Source organism: Zootermopsis nevadensis, unplaced genomic scaffold, assembly GCF_977971745.1.
Source record: "Zootermopsis nevadensis isolate Lab colony 2312 unplaced genomic scaffold, Znev_1.0 Znev_ptg000028l, whole genome shotgun sequence".
NCBI classification, from domain to species: Eukaryota; Metazoa; Arthropoda; class Insecta; order Blattodea; family Termopsidae; genus Zootermopsis; species Zootermopsis nevadensis.
Window position 1 is genome coordinate 20,020,291 of NW_028259160.1, and position 17,083 is coordinate 20,037,373.

A 17,083-nucleotide genomic window follows, 5' to 3' on the forward strand; every position below is an offset into this window, starting at 1 on the left:
ATATTTATCACATCCACCAGCGACGTATATTTTGTCTGTAAAAACAAATTACATGTGTGACACAATCTGTATACAGGTTTGACGTAGACAGAGGCATTACACTGCTCCACGCAGAGCACAAACATGGGAAAATATGTACTTAAATTCGTAAATCTATTAATGATATTGTATTTAATGTCCCCCTTCGTGTCATAGCAACTGTACGGACACGGCTGTCTCTATTCATTTGTTTCTTTCTTTTCAACTTTATGTATTTCAATGAATGGAGACAATTAGCGTGAGAAAGGAAACGAGATTAATGGATGAAAAACTGATACAATTTAATATAAACAGCATAAAATTTTTAAATTAATGCATAATGGAAATGTTGGTAAGTTACATCTTCTGTAAAACGAATTTGATTACATTTGTTACCGGATATGTACGGCACAAGCTGCCAAGAGGTGCTTTAAATTTTTAACACAATTTGCTATTTTATGAGATTATTAACTGTCTCAAAAACGTCATAAATCTGTAGTACAAGAAAGGCAGAAGACGATGTACACGGAAGGGTTACAAGAGCAAAGGAAACCATCACGCACTCAGAACGTCAAGTCGTTGGAGTCTGTGAAATAACGTAGTACATAGCACGGATAAAAGAAAGTGGGACAATGAAACAAGGTAAACTAAGTTCAAGAGCGAAGAGGAAAGAGAGAGAATATTATGACATATGATTATTACGAAATAAATCACGCCTCTCATTTTTAAAGGGTTATTTCTACTAGTTTACAGATGTTTGAGATCTGCTTGCTGCCTTGATGACGATGGCATAAAGTTTCTCTGAAACGTCGGTAGACTTCTACCAGAGTACACGGCGTTACAAGCCAAACAACAGCCATCTTCGTACTCGTCACCGTGAGACCCTCAGATCCCACGATTCCTTCAACCGTTCTTGCGTTGTTACACGCGGACAGACGGAGACCTCGAAATTAAGCACTAATTCACACAGCAAACTTTCACAGGCTCTCCGTTACCATTTACCACAGCCGCACTTGCATTGATTCGCTGCCTGTTCATAGGAGCGATAAAAGACCACTGGTTCGTCTTGTAGTCATATCGCTCCACCGTTTCGTGTTGCTGACCATAACCACGACCACCCATGGCATACACCATTTCTCCCAGAACTGTCACAGCTAAGTTCCTTCTGAAAAGAAAAAAGTTCAGACTTTGCTATGCTTCGTGTTCCTCTGGCGTTGATGCTCATTAATTGCTGACACAGATACATTTCCTCTCGCAGAATACAGTTCTTGCTTCGTCATTGTTAAATAAAAATTCAAATCAATTAAGAAGCTAATAATATTCTTGAAACTTCGAGAAAATGCGAACGAAGTTTGTGATTAACTTCCATTCGGCTTTGATCGACGACCAACATTGTCACAAATGTCTTCCTACCAATCCACACTTTAAGTGAAGCTCGTGTATGTGGGTGGTAAAGTTAGAGCCCCTGTCCACATATATATGTTGACTAACACAGCGACTATCAGCTTTTGAAGTAGGACTCTGCTCGAAGGAGTTTGTCAGTTAGCGAACTGCATATTTACCTGCGTTCATACATAGGCGCCACCTCGCGCCACGTCTTCGTAACAGCGTTGAAGCAATGACATGAGCGTAATTCTTCAATGCCGCAGTCGGTACCACCGATGACGTAAATGTCGAAACCGACTACTGCCGTGCCATGGAAGGCTCGCGGACCGATCGAGTCGACCTGCTCCAACTGCAAGAACGACAGGTCATGGCTTTATGTTTCTTTGGGTTACAAGGTCTACTAATGTGAAGTCCTTACATTAGAGTCCAAGCAACCATCGGAGCAGAGGTACAAACTCAAGAGCCGACTGAAATTGCTACACCGTGAACGGTGACCGGGCCTAACGCGCTCGACAAAGACCGTGAGAAAGGAACTTGGAACAATGGTGGAATTATGGGTGGCGGAGGAAAGAGAAAGGAACTTCAACATTATCAGAGTTCTCTTCAAGTCGACGAGTTACTGAAGGACACATCATTCTCTCTCTCTCTCTCTCTCTCTCTCTCTCTCTCTCTCTCTCTCTCTCTCTCTCTCTCTCTCTCTCTCTCTCTCTGCTAACAGAGAAATGTAGAATTTCTGATCAAAAGCTCACATTTCAGTTTCGTGTGGTGGTGAAGTCAGATGATGGTGTTTTGGGTTTCATCGACGCAAAGCTGGAGGCAGTACGTCCCTCACTCCAAACCAAAAAGTGTGCCATAAAATTCACGCGGCGTTACCACCCAGAAAGCGAACATCGACAATGATCAGTAATTCATTTATTACGTTGAAATCCACACTGATCATCAATGATGATTTCGTTTCGTGTTCAAAATCAACAAACAGGTTGCCATGACAGTTGATGTAGGACGCTTATTGTAAACGGTATTTAAGGCAAACTTCACACTTTTCGTTGATTCCTATTAGAAGTTACATTTTACATAAGACACGACATTTAATCTATTCATTTATTCTTTTTAATTAATTTAATTGGAGCTTCTCTTAAAAAACGTGTTCACTGCCATGGAAATAAAAGAGGCAAAGAGGTTTGTGAGTTAGCATAAATAAGCAAAAACTAGAAAAGCTAGTTATATCTTGGAGGCGTCATTTAACAAAGATCTGTAAGAGTATAAATGTGTACAACTCACCACACTCCATCGGCCTGCTCGTATGTCATAAGTTTCAATCGCAACTGTCGGACTTTGGCCATGATACCCACCAATAGAAAACAGAATGTCCTGTGGGATTCGCGGTTGGGCAATGCTTGGTGTCACGAATTCCTTGTCTTCTTCCTTCGACATTTGCACGTCTCGTAGGTACGCGCTTGTCTCCAAGATCACGGGATTGCACGCCTCATTTTCCGTCACGTACGGGTGCTTCGATACCTGTTGAACAGTTCAATGTGGACCTTATAAACATTTACGAAGGAATGGCATGTTCCATTGCAGAGGAGAAAAGAAATTGACGCATAATTTGATTGATAAACGTATTTAAAGTCTCTCCCGTGCAAGATGAACGCTGTAAATACCACAATATATTTGATTCGATGACTTCAATTAATCGTCAAAATTATGGAGAACCGAAAGAAAATTATGACGAATAGTTGCTTCGAGTTTCAATAGAGGCAACCTGCTGCGTGTTCATGGTTAGGGTGATGGTCCATTAACACAACAATGTGTGATTATGATTATTGCATGTTTCGATCTTAATTGGTCATCTTCAGGTGGTTCTTTTGTGTAATTCCCCCAATGTTATTGTAAGATTTTAACCAGAATTGGGATGTGTCAACAGATTCTGTTAAAGCTCATCAGTATTAAATTCAATGAAAATTTGTGAAGACGTTCTTCACTTTGAACTGTAGACAGACGGTCGAAGTAAAACGCTCACGATTTGCAATAATTAGTTATGAACGCGTGTGAAAACGGAATTGAATATGCGGACTTCCCAGCACATAAACATCCAAGATTTCAGGGGCATACTGAACTTCTCCTTGAAAAACTTTGCGTCAAGTAATCCCAGTCTGACGCCCTTCAAAAGGCCCGCGATGTGGCCTTTCCTGTTGTCCACGTCATGGTTAATCCACCGGAGAATGCACTCCCAAACAATTTTCTCGTTCTTCACGTTCAGTTGATCGGACTTGATTATCGCTTGCAGCTCCTCTACAGGCAGTTCCAAAAGTTCTTCGCTTTTCTGAGACACTTTCACGAAGTGGCGCAGAACGAAGCAGCGAGCGTGAGTCTCAAGTCCGGCGCAGAAGTAACACCTGGAAAAGCAGCGTAAGAGATGACCCAGAACGTCGTTCAATGACGTGCGGCTGTAAGCCTAATTTCAAATGCCCATAAGTATGGAAATAATAACGACTGATATATGATCTTTGTAGTTGATTTGTCGTGGAAAAAATGCTCTTTCTGTTCATGTAGTGGCAATTTTTGGATCTGTGATGGCTAGTCCGTGTGTGAATGCGTGACCTAAGAGTTTACGGAATCTTCACTGTGGTGATTGTTTGTGAAGGAAAGAAAAATGCCTGTTATCCCAAAAAGGTTTATTTTACAGCCTTAAATCCTGTTGTGAAGGACAGAGGGGAAAAAAGTATCTGAAACGGTCAGGGACCCCATAATTTTTCTATAATATATGCCGTGGTCATGTTTCGGTGTGGCAAAATAACAACATTTTAGCACCACTATACTTACAAGGTTATGGAAAGAAACCTTCCTAGAAAGAGACAGGTTATAACTGTTATGTATGATGCATATATTTGGCCTTCAGTTCGGGGTCAGATGGTGGGGTGAGGCTGCCGCATTTCCTCCAGTTTATTCCTGACACAGGCCTCATTGCGTGTTATGCAGGAAACGCCAGAAAAGGATAGAATCTATTTATTTGTGTAGTGTTGTGTTTTGATTACGTTTCAAGAACTACCATACAAAACTCAACATCTTCCATTGCCAACATACACAGTGTTCATCATATAAAATAAGATTATAAAACAACTTTGAAATTCTAATCCACCTGCTTCCATTCCTCACACATAGACTGCTCATCTTATAAGGTAAGATTATAAAACCATCTTTTAAAAGTATTTCAGTGAAATTTCATTATTATGTCTCATATAGTTTAAAAGTTATGATAAAAAAGTGTTTTAGAGCAAAATTTAAATGTACATCGAAAAAAAGCCCACTGTACGACTCGACTGCGGCATTTAAACCCCCCAGCTGACGGGAGAATATAATTTAAAGTCAGATGCTCACATAATAACATTTATGTCAGTACCAGAAAATAACTCATCATGAATAAAGCAGCAAACAGTGAATATTTGTTCTACAAAGTTGTTATCTGCTTCCTTAGAAACCATTCAATACTTCAAGAGATATCTGGGGTTATAACAACCAAAAACAGTAATTTTAAAGCCAGCCAGCAAATTAAAATAAATATCTCAACATGTATCACAGGCTGTACATTGCACTGATTGCCCAGCTCGTAATTTGAAATCAGAGCCTTCAAAATCCATTTGTTCTGACAAAAATCAGTTCCCGAAAAACAACTTAAAAAATAAGCCGATGTTTCTACGTCTTATCGAAATAGTGGAAGAGGGGCATAGCTTGTAACAAGACTTTTGGAAAACTTAAACAAAGGTTCATGGTTTAAATTCATTTCTCGTTTATCAAGAACACATCATATCTCTCTTTAAAACAAAAGGACAATTAACGTATGCACAAATACTTCGTGGGGATGTTGTGTGACTATTGAAAATATTTGGTTGCTGTGTTTAATATGAAGAAAGTGTGTCATTACATTACAATGCTGTACAACTCCCGGTTCAAAATCTGAATATATAGAATGTAAGTGAATTCCAATTCTAGCGCCACTTGATATGGAAAAACAAGAAATTCCTCCAGAAAACGGAGGCCAAGAATTTCATCGAATGAAGTAAAGATGCAGGTGTAAGGGGTGAAGACAGACGCCCAAAGACAAGATGCAGCCACATCTGACAGTGGGGAGGCTAAAAGGATCCTAATACGTGAAAAGAAAAAGTGGAAACACTCAGTAACTTACCGGCATTAAGGTCACCAAACTTTGTAACAAGCCTACGAACGATTCTCTCCTAACAACTGAAACATTTCTCACGAGGTTCTTTTTCAAACAGAACAACACAGAGCAGCTTTCAATTTTCTGGACAATGGCGTGACAAAGGTCTGTTATCAACTTCCTCTTGGAATTTGTCGGTCGTCTGTATACATTAAAACAAAGGTGTTTAGGAAATGGATTCCATTTCTTTCTCCATATACTTTGACTCTCACCTTGCTGCACCTGCACTTAAAAATTAGTGCAAAAAAACAATGGGTTTCTTGGATATTGCGTCGTGTACTGTCGTAGAAATTATCGGACGTTTCAGAGGTGAATACTGCCTCTGTTATCAAGGAAAGAAGGCAGTAAGTACGTCTAAAACACCACCTGGTTTCAACGCCGCAACGTCCAGAAGAAATTAATTTTCTTAATCACCGCCGTGAGATTTCATGGCCATATAGAAATTACCAAAGATAAAAATACAGTTTTCTGCAACAAAGAGGATATAACATGTCACATACTAATTGACGTCTGTCATGTCCTTATTTCACATTTAATCAACCACGTCGGTAGATAAACAAACCTGAAATATCTGCTACGCATCGAGAGAATCACTCTGTGGACAATAAAAGCGCCGCCATCTTCCAACCTCAACACCGCGTCACATAGAAAGTTCTCCTCTCTCAACTCATTCAGAGAGACCAATTTTTCGGCGAATATGCACCTGCCGTCATGATGAGAACAGCTGCAATGTTCGCTTAACTCCATCTCCTGAAAAAACAGTCCAGGTTTTTCTTCATACTGACACATGTGCACTTCAACTGAGGGTGACTGAGGTGGAACTCTGTACTGAGAAGAATATTTGGTCCTGCGAGAGCGTAACTGACAAGATAATGGTAAAAATTCATAATATGGAACTTTACAGTTCTATTCACTAAATAATTAATTGCAGGCCGATCAGATAAAGGGTGATTAGATGGGCGGGGCATGTAGTACACATGGCAGTGAAAAGAAATGCGATATTTTAATCGGAAAACCTTGAAAGGAAGAGGCCACTTGAGATTCCTATGTTTTAGTGGGAAAATATTAAAATGGAACTTAGAGAATTGGGGAATGACGGTGTGGCTTGAGGATATTCTTAGAGTCGTCGTCTTGTAAGCACGGGAATGCAACTTCATTTTTCATAAAAGGCGAGAGTTTTGATCAACTTGGCTACTATTAGATTCTCAAGCAAGACTTAGGCTCCATAGAGTCAGTTTGTTTCTTAGTTATAGAAATGCCCGTTAACTTACAATAAAAAATGACAAAGCTCTAAATGTGACTTACATAGGCAATATTAAGTCATGCCGCGTGTTTGTTGTTACTCACGTAAAGTTAAATATTCTTATGAGTAAATTGCGAAGACATTAAGTATAAAATAGCAATGTAATCTCTAAAGTCTTAGATGCACCATTTCCGGTGAACCGATTTAAGAAATTACGAAAAAAATATGTCATAGAAATTATGTGACCTCTGATGCAGAACCAGACATTTAACATATAAATTTTGTAAGAAAAAGTCTACACCTTTTCATATACATGAAATATTCGAGTTCTTCTTTCTCTGTGGAACTGAAAGTGCTTAAGAGCTTATATGATTAATGATTTTCGTCCTATGTTACACATTTATATACACTACAAGCACAATACGTAATTTAGATTTATCAAATGAACTTGAGAATTTCAGTTGGGAACACTCGTAAAAGCTGCACGTTATTCTACTGCATGCGTAGATTAGGCGTACATAACTCTACCCACACTCTGTAAAGTGCAGGGCATTCTTTGAAAACTCGATTTTACACAGGGCTTTTCAAAAAATAGCCCACTTTCTTTACTGAAGCAAAAGGCTCATCACCGTGTTTACAAAAGCCCATCACCTGACTCTATCCTAAGCCAGCTGCATTCAGTTCGATCCATCGATTCCTCTTTCCCTAAGGTCCGTCTTAATTTTATCCTTCCATCTATGCCTAGGTATTCTCCTACCTTCAGGCCCAAAAAAACCAGTACCTAGTAAACACCCCTACCCCATGCATGCCGCATGACCCACCCATCTCATCCTCCTTGATTAAATTACCCTAACAACATCAGGTGAGGAGTACAGGCCGTGAAGCTCATCATTATGCAATTTTCTCCGCGATCCGCCTTCCTCCATTTTAGGTCCAAATATCCTCCTCAACCCACAACAATGGAAGGAGTCCGTAATTATTCCTATTCATAAGAAGGGGGACTAGACTGAGTGTGCTAATTACCGAGGAATTTCTCTCCTATCAACCTCTTACAAAATTCTATCAAACATTCTCTTGGCAAGATTAACTCCATTTGCGAATGAAATTATTGGGGATCATCAGTGTGGGTTCAGACAAGACAGATCAACGATTGATCAGATCTTTTGCATTCGTCAGATGGTAGAGAAAAAATGGGAGTTCGGTGGGACCGTACATCGATTATTTATAGATTTCAAAAAAGCCTATGACTCTGTGAAGAGAGAAGTGTTATATAATATTCGTATTGAATTTGGTATAGCAAAGAAGTTAGTGAGTCTAATAAAAATGCGCTTAAATGAAACCTGTAGCAAAATTCGAGTAGGTAAATATGTATCTGAGACATTCTTCATCAAGAACGGTCTAAAACAAGGAGATGCTTTGTCTCCCTTGCTCTTTAACTTTGCACTAGAATATGCTATCAGGAAAGACCAGGATAGAGACGAGGGTTTGCAGTTGAATGGGACACATCAGCTATTGGCATATGCTGATGATGTTAACTTATCGGGGGACGATATGAAAACAATAAAGAGGAACGCAGAAGTTTTACTAAAAGCCAATAGACAGGTGGGGCTAGAAGTAAATTCAGAAAAAAACTAAGTACGTGTTGGTATCTCGTTGTCAGCAGACAGGCGGGCAAAATTATCTTAGGATGGCTAATAAATCCTTTGGAAGTGTCACAAAATTCAAATATTTGGGAACAACAATAACAAATCAAAATGATACTCATGAGGAAATTAGGAGGAGATTAAATTCCGGAAATGCTTGCTACTTCTCAGTTCAAAATATTTTGTCTTCCCGTCTGATTTCTAAGAACCTGGAAATTAAAATATACAAACTAATAATTTTGCCTGTTGTTTTGTATGGGTGTGAAATATGGTCTCTCACTCAGAGGGAGGAACACAGATTGCAGGTGTTTGAGAATAGGATGTTGAGGAGGATATTTGTTCCTAGGAGAAAAGACGATGGGGTCTGGAGAAAACTGCATAATGATGAGCTTAAAAATCTGTACTCCTCCCCCAATATTGTCATGGTGATTAAGTCTAGAAGAATGAGATGGGCTGGGCATGTAGCGCGCATGGATGGGACAAGAGGTGTGCACCGGGTACTCATTGGGAAGCCTGAGGGGAAGAGACCTCTGCGGAGACCTAGACGTAGATGGGAGGATAATGTCAGGCGGGATCTATGGGAGATAGGAGTTGAAGGAGACTGGATTTTGTTGGCCCAGGACAGGGTCCGGTGGAGGGCTTTGGTTGGTTCGGTGGTGAACCTTCGAGTTCCGTAAGCCATTTGGTTGGTTGGGTCCACTATTTGGGAAACCTGAGAGGAAGAGACCTCTGGGGAGACCTAGACTTAGATGGGAGGATTATCTCAGGCGGGATCTATGGGAGACAGGAGTTGAAGGAGACTGGATTTTGTTGGCCCAGGACAGGGTCCGGTGGAGGGCTTTGGTTAATTCGGTGATGAACCTTCGGGTTCCGTAAGCCATCTAGTTGGTTGGGTTCACTATTTGGGAAGCCTGAGGGGAAGAGACCTCTGGGGAGACCTAGACGTAGATGGGAGGATAATCTCAGGCGGGATCTATGGGAGATAGGAGTTGAAGGGGGCTGGATTTTGTTGGCCCAGGACAGGGTCAGGTGGAGGGCTTTGCTTAATTCGGTGATGAACCTTCTGGTTCTTTAAGTTATCCTCCTCATCAGTCTGTTCTCAAAGACCCTCAATCTATGTTCCTCCCTCAAAGTAAGAGACCAAGTTTCGCACTCAAACAGCACAACTGGTAGAATTACGCTTTGGTTCACTTTAATCTTTAGTCTTCTTTTGTAATGAGAGGGAAGGACAGCAAGCATTCCATGGATTTAATCTGCTGTTGATTTCGTCATAAATGTCATTCAGACTTGTTAGTGTCGTCCCAATTACATAAATTTTGTCACATTTTCGAACGACTGATTACCTATCCTTATATTCTGGTTCTGTCATGAATTCTGATGCCGAGACATTATCATGTACTTTGTCTTTCTGCATTTATTTCTAGAACAACATCCATTCCAGCCCGTAAGTGTGTTTCTACGTTGGCTCTTATAGTATTTATATTATCAGTCAACAGATTAATATCATCAGCAGAGACCATCAGCTTATGTGTCCCCCTCAGTTCGAAATCGCCCTGATTTTCTTGGACTTTTTTAATGGCATGTTCTAAGGCAAAATTAAAAAGCAGCGGCGATAGAGAATCTCCCTCTTTCAGGCAATTCTGATTAGGAAATATATCGGACAAATCTTTACCTCCGACCTGTTCTCTAGCATTTGGCGAATGAGAACATCTGATCAGTTGCACATCTATTAGGACGGAAGCCACTCTGATGATTCCCAATAATTCCATTGGGATATGGAGTCGCGTCTCCAGAAGAATTTTGGATACAATTTTGTAGGGAGATAATAAGAGGGAGAATTCTCGATAATTAGGCTTTTTAAACCGAAATAATAAATTTTCACAGTTCCTTGCATCGCTTTAAAAATGTCCTTGTTTCAAGAAATGTAAAATGTTAGAATTATTATTCAGAATATATACACCACTTCTTAACATTCATATATTTTATTAAGATTCTGGGCTACTAAACACGTTTCATCCCTTCAAAATTTTAAAATGTTTATTTCTTACCGGAATATTTTGATGATGTGAACAAACAGAAGTCAATCTAATATTCATTGAAATTATTTGTTAGAAAGAAGAGAAGCCTGATTTTCTTACAGAAGCTCGTAGATGTATATGAAGACATGCAAGTGTAATTATCAATAGTTGAGCCATGCCTCATGGCTCGAAGAGGCATATCACCCCCTCTTGACGTTCTTTGGAGCTGCTGGCTTCGAGGCCCTGATGAGCCAGCAGGCGGACATTCTGTATGTGTCCGCCGGGCAGAGAACGACTCGAAGAGAGAGAGAGAGAGAGAGAGAGAGAGAGAGAGAGAGAGAGAGAGCTTGGAGACAGATAGTCTGATTTTTGGGTTGTTTTGACGTTACTGGTCGTGACCCCGACCGGAGCCTGAGCCTTGGAGGTTTGAGGGATTTGTGTCAGTTTGTTTTCCTTTTGAATTTATATATAGATACATTTTTAAATACATGTTGGTAAATTGGGAGTACTTTTATTTTGTATTTTGGCTAACCCCTTTCATAATCCTATGACCGTACCAACTCCCGGCCTCTGGGATAATTTTTATCTCTTCACGGTCGCCAGTTGGGCGCATAGTAATTAAATTCAATTAAATTATGTAATTGTTTGCCAACAGCAAGAAGCCAATAACAGACAAACACTAATAATACGTATAATAATAATGAAAAATAGTACACAAACAGATTAACTAAACGTATACATGTACAATATTAAGTATTACAGCTAAATACAGGCAAACCCAAAATAGAAACAATATTATACACAAAGAAAAATAAATGAATATAAATAAACGCAAATAATCCGCCTAGGGAAAAAATATATTAATGTAAAACGCTGAAGAATTACAAGAAAATAATAACCAAGGTAGATCATCCATCAAGAAAACCTATCTAGATCTTTTCTCTTATTGAGAACGTGCCCTCAAGGGAGACAATGTTTATGCTAAATACGTCCAAATATTTGCAGCGATGACGCACCTGGCTGAAGGACTATGTCTCAGCGCACTGCTCACTCTCAAAGTAATAATAAAACATGGACGAACTTACCTCTTCCTTTGTTCAAGAGGAAAAGAATTGGATGTCCACCGGAAAGAAAGAACAATTGAATCAAAAGTAAAATGGAGAGAGTTGAGGACAGTATCACAAATCCCTTGAATGCTATAAGAAATGTATTCGGGTTATTCTGAAAGTCTTTTAACAACACAAAAGTAACTGGTCTACGACGCACTTCTTCTACAAGCGATTCACAGCTCAGTTCTTTTCACAATAGAGAAAGCCGATTGTAGACGGCAATAATGTAACACAACAATGCCGAGTAAACAAATGGCGTAACAATCAGGTGCATTACGTTTTATATTGCATGTATAAGAAATGAAAAAGAGCCTTATGGCATGCTCAGCCAATATTTTTACAGGCGTGGTTTAAAGTACCAATAACGTCTCTTACATTCCAATGCACGCAGGTGTTCATATAAAAGCTGAACATTGTCGGTCCATATTTACACATTCTTGGCAGTTGAAATAAAAATACAAACAGAATTACTGTAAGTTGTAATTTGGTCACATTCCACTTAACTCATTTTACAGATGATTTTTGAGGGGCCCGGGAGCATTTGAGTCCATCGCCCCTGGGGGACAGAAAAATGTTTCCTTCCTTCGAATCCCGGCATAGATGTTTTCTTTTGTTCCGATATTAGGCATTAGGGAAGAATGACACTAAGGCAAATGATTTGATTGGCTAAGGTCACAAACCCAAAAACGTGTCCTGAGGTCAAGAAGATGAATTTGTAAGAAACTGTCGTATTTCTCCTTAGTAAATTCTGCGGAATCTATTGGTCATGTGAAAACACGAGATTGGGGGTTGACGTGTTCCTTCACTCGTTCGCTTACAGTCCGTGAAGGAAAAACGTGGCGTGATTGTTCATTTTGACCAATGAGCAAAGGCAGGAATGTCAGAAGTCTGGGATTTCCAGCAAGGTCGGTTCCTTTGACTCCGATACTAAGCGAGACAGAACAACGGCGCCAGGATCAGATTTTTTTTCTTCGAAGAGGAAATTACAGAAACATAGGCTTCAACACTAATAAACTATTCTGGGTTCGAGCCCTGACATGGATTATTTCAGTTCTGGTTGAAAGTAGATTTAAATTCTGTCAACACATTCTCAAACATCGGACGTACAAACAAACAAGGCAAATTCATAAGGAGCATACGCATCTAAAACTCCATCCGTTCGAAGAAGAAAGTGCGAGAATTTTGCATCAGAAAAGATTAATGAATAAACTGAAAGCAGCCACTGGAAGTATCGAAGGGGACTGGATGAGCGTAAATCAAGCAACACTTTAAGCTGCTTCTGAAAATGGAAATGGAATGCCGATCTAAAGAAATCACTGACGAAAAGAAACAAGCTTTCAGAATATATATGCAAAATAAATTAATACAAGAAACCAGCGGCGGATCGTGAGTCCGGGCAGTGGTACTGTTGCGCAAAGGGAAAACTCAGAAAAGATTTTCAACACATAACAACATAAATAAATGAAAAGTAAATTTACATCAGGAGAAAACCCATACGTGTTCGAGGATTTTTAATCATTTGTAAGTCCGGAAGGAATGGCCATGAGTTTTTATATCACTCTATTCATAAAAAGGACAATTCAAAAGAAGTAATTTACTGTAAATATGATACACTTCCTTTGCTCATTGTCATTATCAGAACAAAAAATAGTCGGCACACAGAATTATTGAACACTCATTAACTATATCCACGAAAGAAATTGCGATACAGAAACTCGTCTAAAACACGAGGTACCGGGCAAGCGTGTTTAATATAAGCCGGCGACTGCAGCCCCGATACGCGCTGTATCAGCCAACTGCACCTCACTCCACCTCACACCGCGTTGCTACGTGTGACAAGCGAACGGAGCTGCGAAATTTGCAGCCCCGATACGCGCTACCCCTCAATCTACCGCCCGCCGCGCTGAAATCCTTGCAGACGGATGACAGCCCCGTTCTCCTTACCGTCATCGCCCGCAGACTTACTGTCAGTTCAGTGGATAATGACAACGTAAGGGGCAATATTAAAATAATGATATAGAGGAAATAAAGTGTTACAAATTATATAAAGACAAAAAATGAATTTTTAAATTTTTGAAAAATTATAGGGGCTGCTGCAGCTCTTATGGACATCCCGCCACTGCTCACTACATCGGCCCACTCGTCACAGCGCAGAAAGATGCAACCGGCGTACATCGGAATAGCCAACCATTGCGTCAGGAACGTATGAGATTGATTCGCGGGAGGGGGTCGGGGATTGGAGCAGTCGACTAACGAAATATGCCGAAACAATTGCCTTTGCAAAACATGAAAAAGCAATGCAGTCCCGCCACACGGCCGGATGGTCTTTTGGGGAGAGAAGTGATATCAGGACCGTACTTAAACTTCTCGGGGCCCGAGGCGATAAACTCTTGCGGGGCCCCCTTTAAAGTTACAAAAAGAAACTTGCATATATAAATAAAATCACAAAAACCAATTACTTTTACCGATCTGTTTAAACACAAAAAATTGTAAGATTGCGAAATATGAAGAACAATACTTAACTAAACTCTGTGTCGCATGAGCCATACGGTTCTAGAAGGTCATCACGTGGTCAGCGCATCGACTCCCATCGCTGTGTTTCTCGCTTTCGTGACCAGCGTTCGCTACCCTTTCACAAGAAGCTCCTCATTTCACATCATCTTTTTGTAAAAAAAATACCGTCTTTATGAGGGTTGTTGCAAATGGGGGTGGGGGGGTTGCGCTGAGTGCAGACCACCGGGGCCCCAATCGATAAAGCACAAAAGTTTAATATTTTTAATCAGAAAAAATAATCGAGTTTTGTCATTGGTTGCCACAGAAATGTAGAAATCTGCGCATAATAAGACGACAGGAAATATTTGGCGTGGCCCGGTCTCCCGGCTTGGTTTTCTCATTGCGGCGCGGTTTAACATTTTCATCTCAAAAAAAAAAAAGGCGTCCCGATTTCTTCTTGCACCCGGGCCTCAAGTAACTTTGCATGACCCAGATATTTATCATTGTAATTTTTACGTAGTAAAATTCGTGTTTCTTTTACTTTTTGTCAAAATTAAATTTATTGGGGCCTCCAATAAATGCGGGCCCCAGGCTGGCGCCTCATGTGCCTGTGCCTAAGTACGGACCTGATAACAATGAATTTTTCTGTTTGTCCGTCTGTCGAAACTCTGAACCACAAACTGGCTTTTGTTGGAATGACCGTCCTCTGGTAATAGTGAACCAACACCATGACGAACTGTTCTAACGGGCTGAATAATCAATATGGATCATTTTTACTTCACTTTCATAATGACAACGAGTGGTTTCCCCATTAAATAACAAGCAAATAACTTCATCACTTGAAACGGAGTCTGCTGTTATGCACAAACTTGAACTCCACGAAAATGGCAGATTCCGGGCTTATCGAAATTCGCATATGCTGATGATGTTAATTTATTGGGGGACGATATGAATACAATACAGAGGAACGCAGAAGTTTTACTAGAGGCTAGTAGAAAGGTGGGGCTAGAAGTAAATTCACAAAAAACTAAGTACAGGTTAGTATCTCGTCATCAGCAGACAGGCGGGCAAAATTATCTTAGGGTAGCTAATAAGTCCTTTGAAAGTGTTACAAAGTTCAAATATTTGGGAACAACAACAAATCAAAATGACACTCACGAGGAAGTTAGGAGGAGATTAAATTCTAGAAATGCTTGCTACTTCTCAGTTCAAAATATTTTGTCTTCCGGTCTGATTTCTAAGAACCTGAAAATTAAAGTTTACAAAACAATAATCTTGCCTGTTGTTTTGTATGGGTGTGAAACATGGTCTCTCACTCAGAGGGAGGAACACAGATTGCAGGTGTTTGAGAATTGGGTGTTGAGGAGGATATTTGTTCCTAGGAGAAAATACGATGGCGTCTGGAGAAAACTGCATAATGATGAGCTTAAAAATCTGTACTGCTCCCCAAGTACTGTCAGGGTGATTAAGTCGAGAAGAATGAGATGGGCTGGACATGTAACGCGCATGAATGGGACAAGAGGTGTGCACCGGAAATTGGTTGGGAAGCCTGAGGGGAAGAGACCGCTGGGGAGACCTAGACGTAGATTGGAGGATAATCTCAGGCGGGATCTATGGGAGATAGGAGTTGAAGGAAACTGGATTTTGTTGGCCCAGGAGAGGGTCCGGTGGAGAGCTTTGGTTAATTCGGTGATGAACCTTCGGGTTCCGTAAGCCATCTAGTTAGTTAGTTAGCAGTTGTGCCCTTTCAACTTCTTCAGCTCATAATTTGTGTTTATTTACTACCTAACGACTACTACTGCCCAGTTAAAGATAACCTAAGCCTATTCGTTATAGTCTGGAAAATGATGCAAGTTGGCGTGGGTAGAATTTCAGTTTGTCACGGTGTGAAGCTTTGTAAAACTGATGAGAACATTATAAATCTAATTCAAATACATTCTCATAAATGCCAAACTAAATTTATAGTAAATAAAGAAACAATGTCTCAAAGTCCTTTCCTTAAAAGACGGAAACACAAAAATTAATTTCTACAACGTCCATCCGGTCATAAAAACTAGCAATGTCTGGGGGTTCGTCGTGCTAGCCACACGGCATCCTGTATCTGGTTGGATGATCGTTCACCTCTGCTTAGGCATGTGAACGTGAGGCCAGCAGTCAAGCTAGTCGGCTTTGGCTCTCAGAGGGCTCTTTACGCCACGGATTATATTACAACGTCCATCCCAGAAGTTTCCGGCTCTACTTAATATTTCACAGTTCAGTTAAATTCGCGACAAATAAATTACTGCACTCAGTGAACGAATTTATTCGCCTTCTAACTTGGAAGTTTATTCTGATCATTGTTTTACTAATTGTATTTTCCAGTAATTTAACAATAATTTTGTTTGGTGAAACTCAGTTCACTTCCCTGCACAAACCTTTATATAAAAATTCAATTGAAAGTAAACACTTACCCATGATCGAAAGCACAAGAAACATTAATTCATTCTCGAAATGCAGACAATTAAAAGCCAGCATTTCACGAAAGAACGGATTCACAGAGAGAGACGGATCGAACCGCAAATTCACTTTTCCTCACACGACAATAACCAGGCAAGTCACAACTGACAACAACACAACACTCGAAGCTCAGAATCCCTTGAAGGAAAGAAATTACGTCACTATTAAAGGGGGGAGCAGGGAGGGGCCTGCGACTGCGCAGAAAGAAAGAAAGAATTGACCAACAAACTGACTGCCGGGTAGGAGAATGCACACTGCTACACCGATTTATTAAAACTAATATTTTCAAGGCGGATAGTAGCTCCGTGGCGAGCTCCTGTCTTCTGCTGATTTTCTCTGCAGCTGGTCCCGCCGTTCCTTTGGCCACTTTCTCGAAGTAGTCTGAGGCGTGGGCCTTCTGCCGTTTCATCGCTGGGACCGTGGGTTCTAATCCCACTCAAGGCATGGATGTTTGTCTGCGT

At 40.4% G+C, this 17,083-nt stretch overlaps 1 protein-coding gene across 3 annotated transcripts; it reads right to left on the reverse strand.

Moving 5' to 3' along the window:
* Positions 1 to 3: 3 nt before the first annotated feature.
* Positions 4 to 16,769, reverse strand: LOC147872427 (kelch-like protein 10). Of its 3 annotated transcripts, XM_087357860.1 has the most exons (5): positions 16,577 to 16,750; positions 6,183 to 6,370; positions 2,686 to 3,800; positions 1,581 to 1,753; positions 4 to 1,183 (listed from the first exon to the last, which is right to left on the reverse strand). In XM_087357860.1, the coding sequence occupies exons 3-5, from the start codon at positions 2,836 to 2,838 to the stop codon at positions 976 to 978; spliced, it is 534 nt and encodes a 177-aa protein (XP_087213986.1). In that variant the 5' UTR covers positions 2,839 to 3,800; positions 6,183 to 6,370; positions 16,577 to 16,750; the 3' UTR covers positions 4 to 975. The 3 variants fall into 3 exon arrangements, with proteins under 3 accessions (XP_087213986.1, XP_087213984.1, XP_087213985.1); XM_087357858.1 differs by lacking the exons at positions 4 to 1,183; positions 1,581 to 1,753 and having other exon boundaries at positions 2,842 to 3,800; positions 16,577 to 16,769; XM_087357859.1 differs by lacking the exons at positions 4 to 1,183; positions 1,581 to 1,753; positions 16,577 to 16,750 and adding an exon at positions 11,610 to 11,841 and having other exon boundaries at positions 2,842 to 3,800.
* Between the last annotated feature and the right edge of the window lie 314 nt (positions 16,770 to 17,083).

What these genes read in the sequence shown, in the direction of transcription:
- LOC147872427 (XM_087357858.1), bottom strand. Translation starts at nt 6,367, where the DNA reads ATGGAGTTAAGCGAACATTGCAGCTGTTCTCATCATGACGGCAGGTGC. An exon ending in ATGCGTAGCAGATATTTCAG is followed by an intron (nt 3,801 to 6,182) that starts GTTTGTTTATCT and finishes CTGCTTTTCCAG; the next exon opens with GTGTTACTTCTGCGCCGGAC.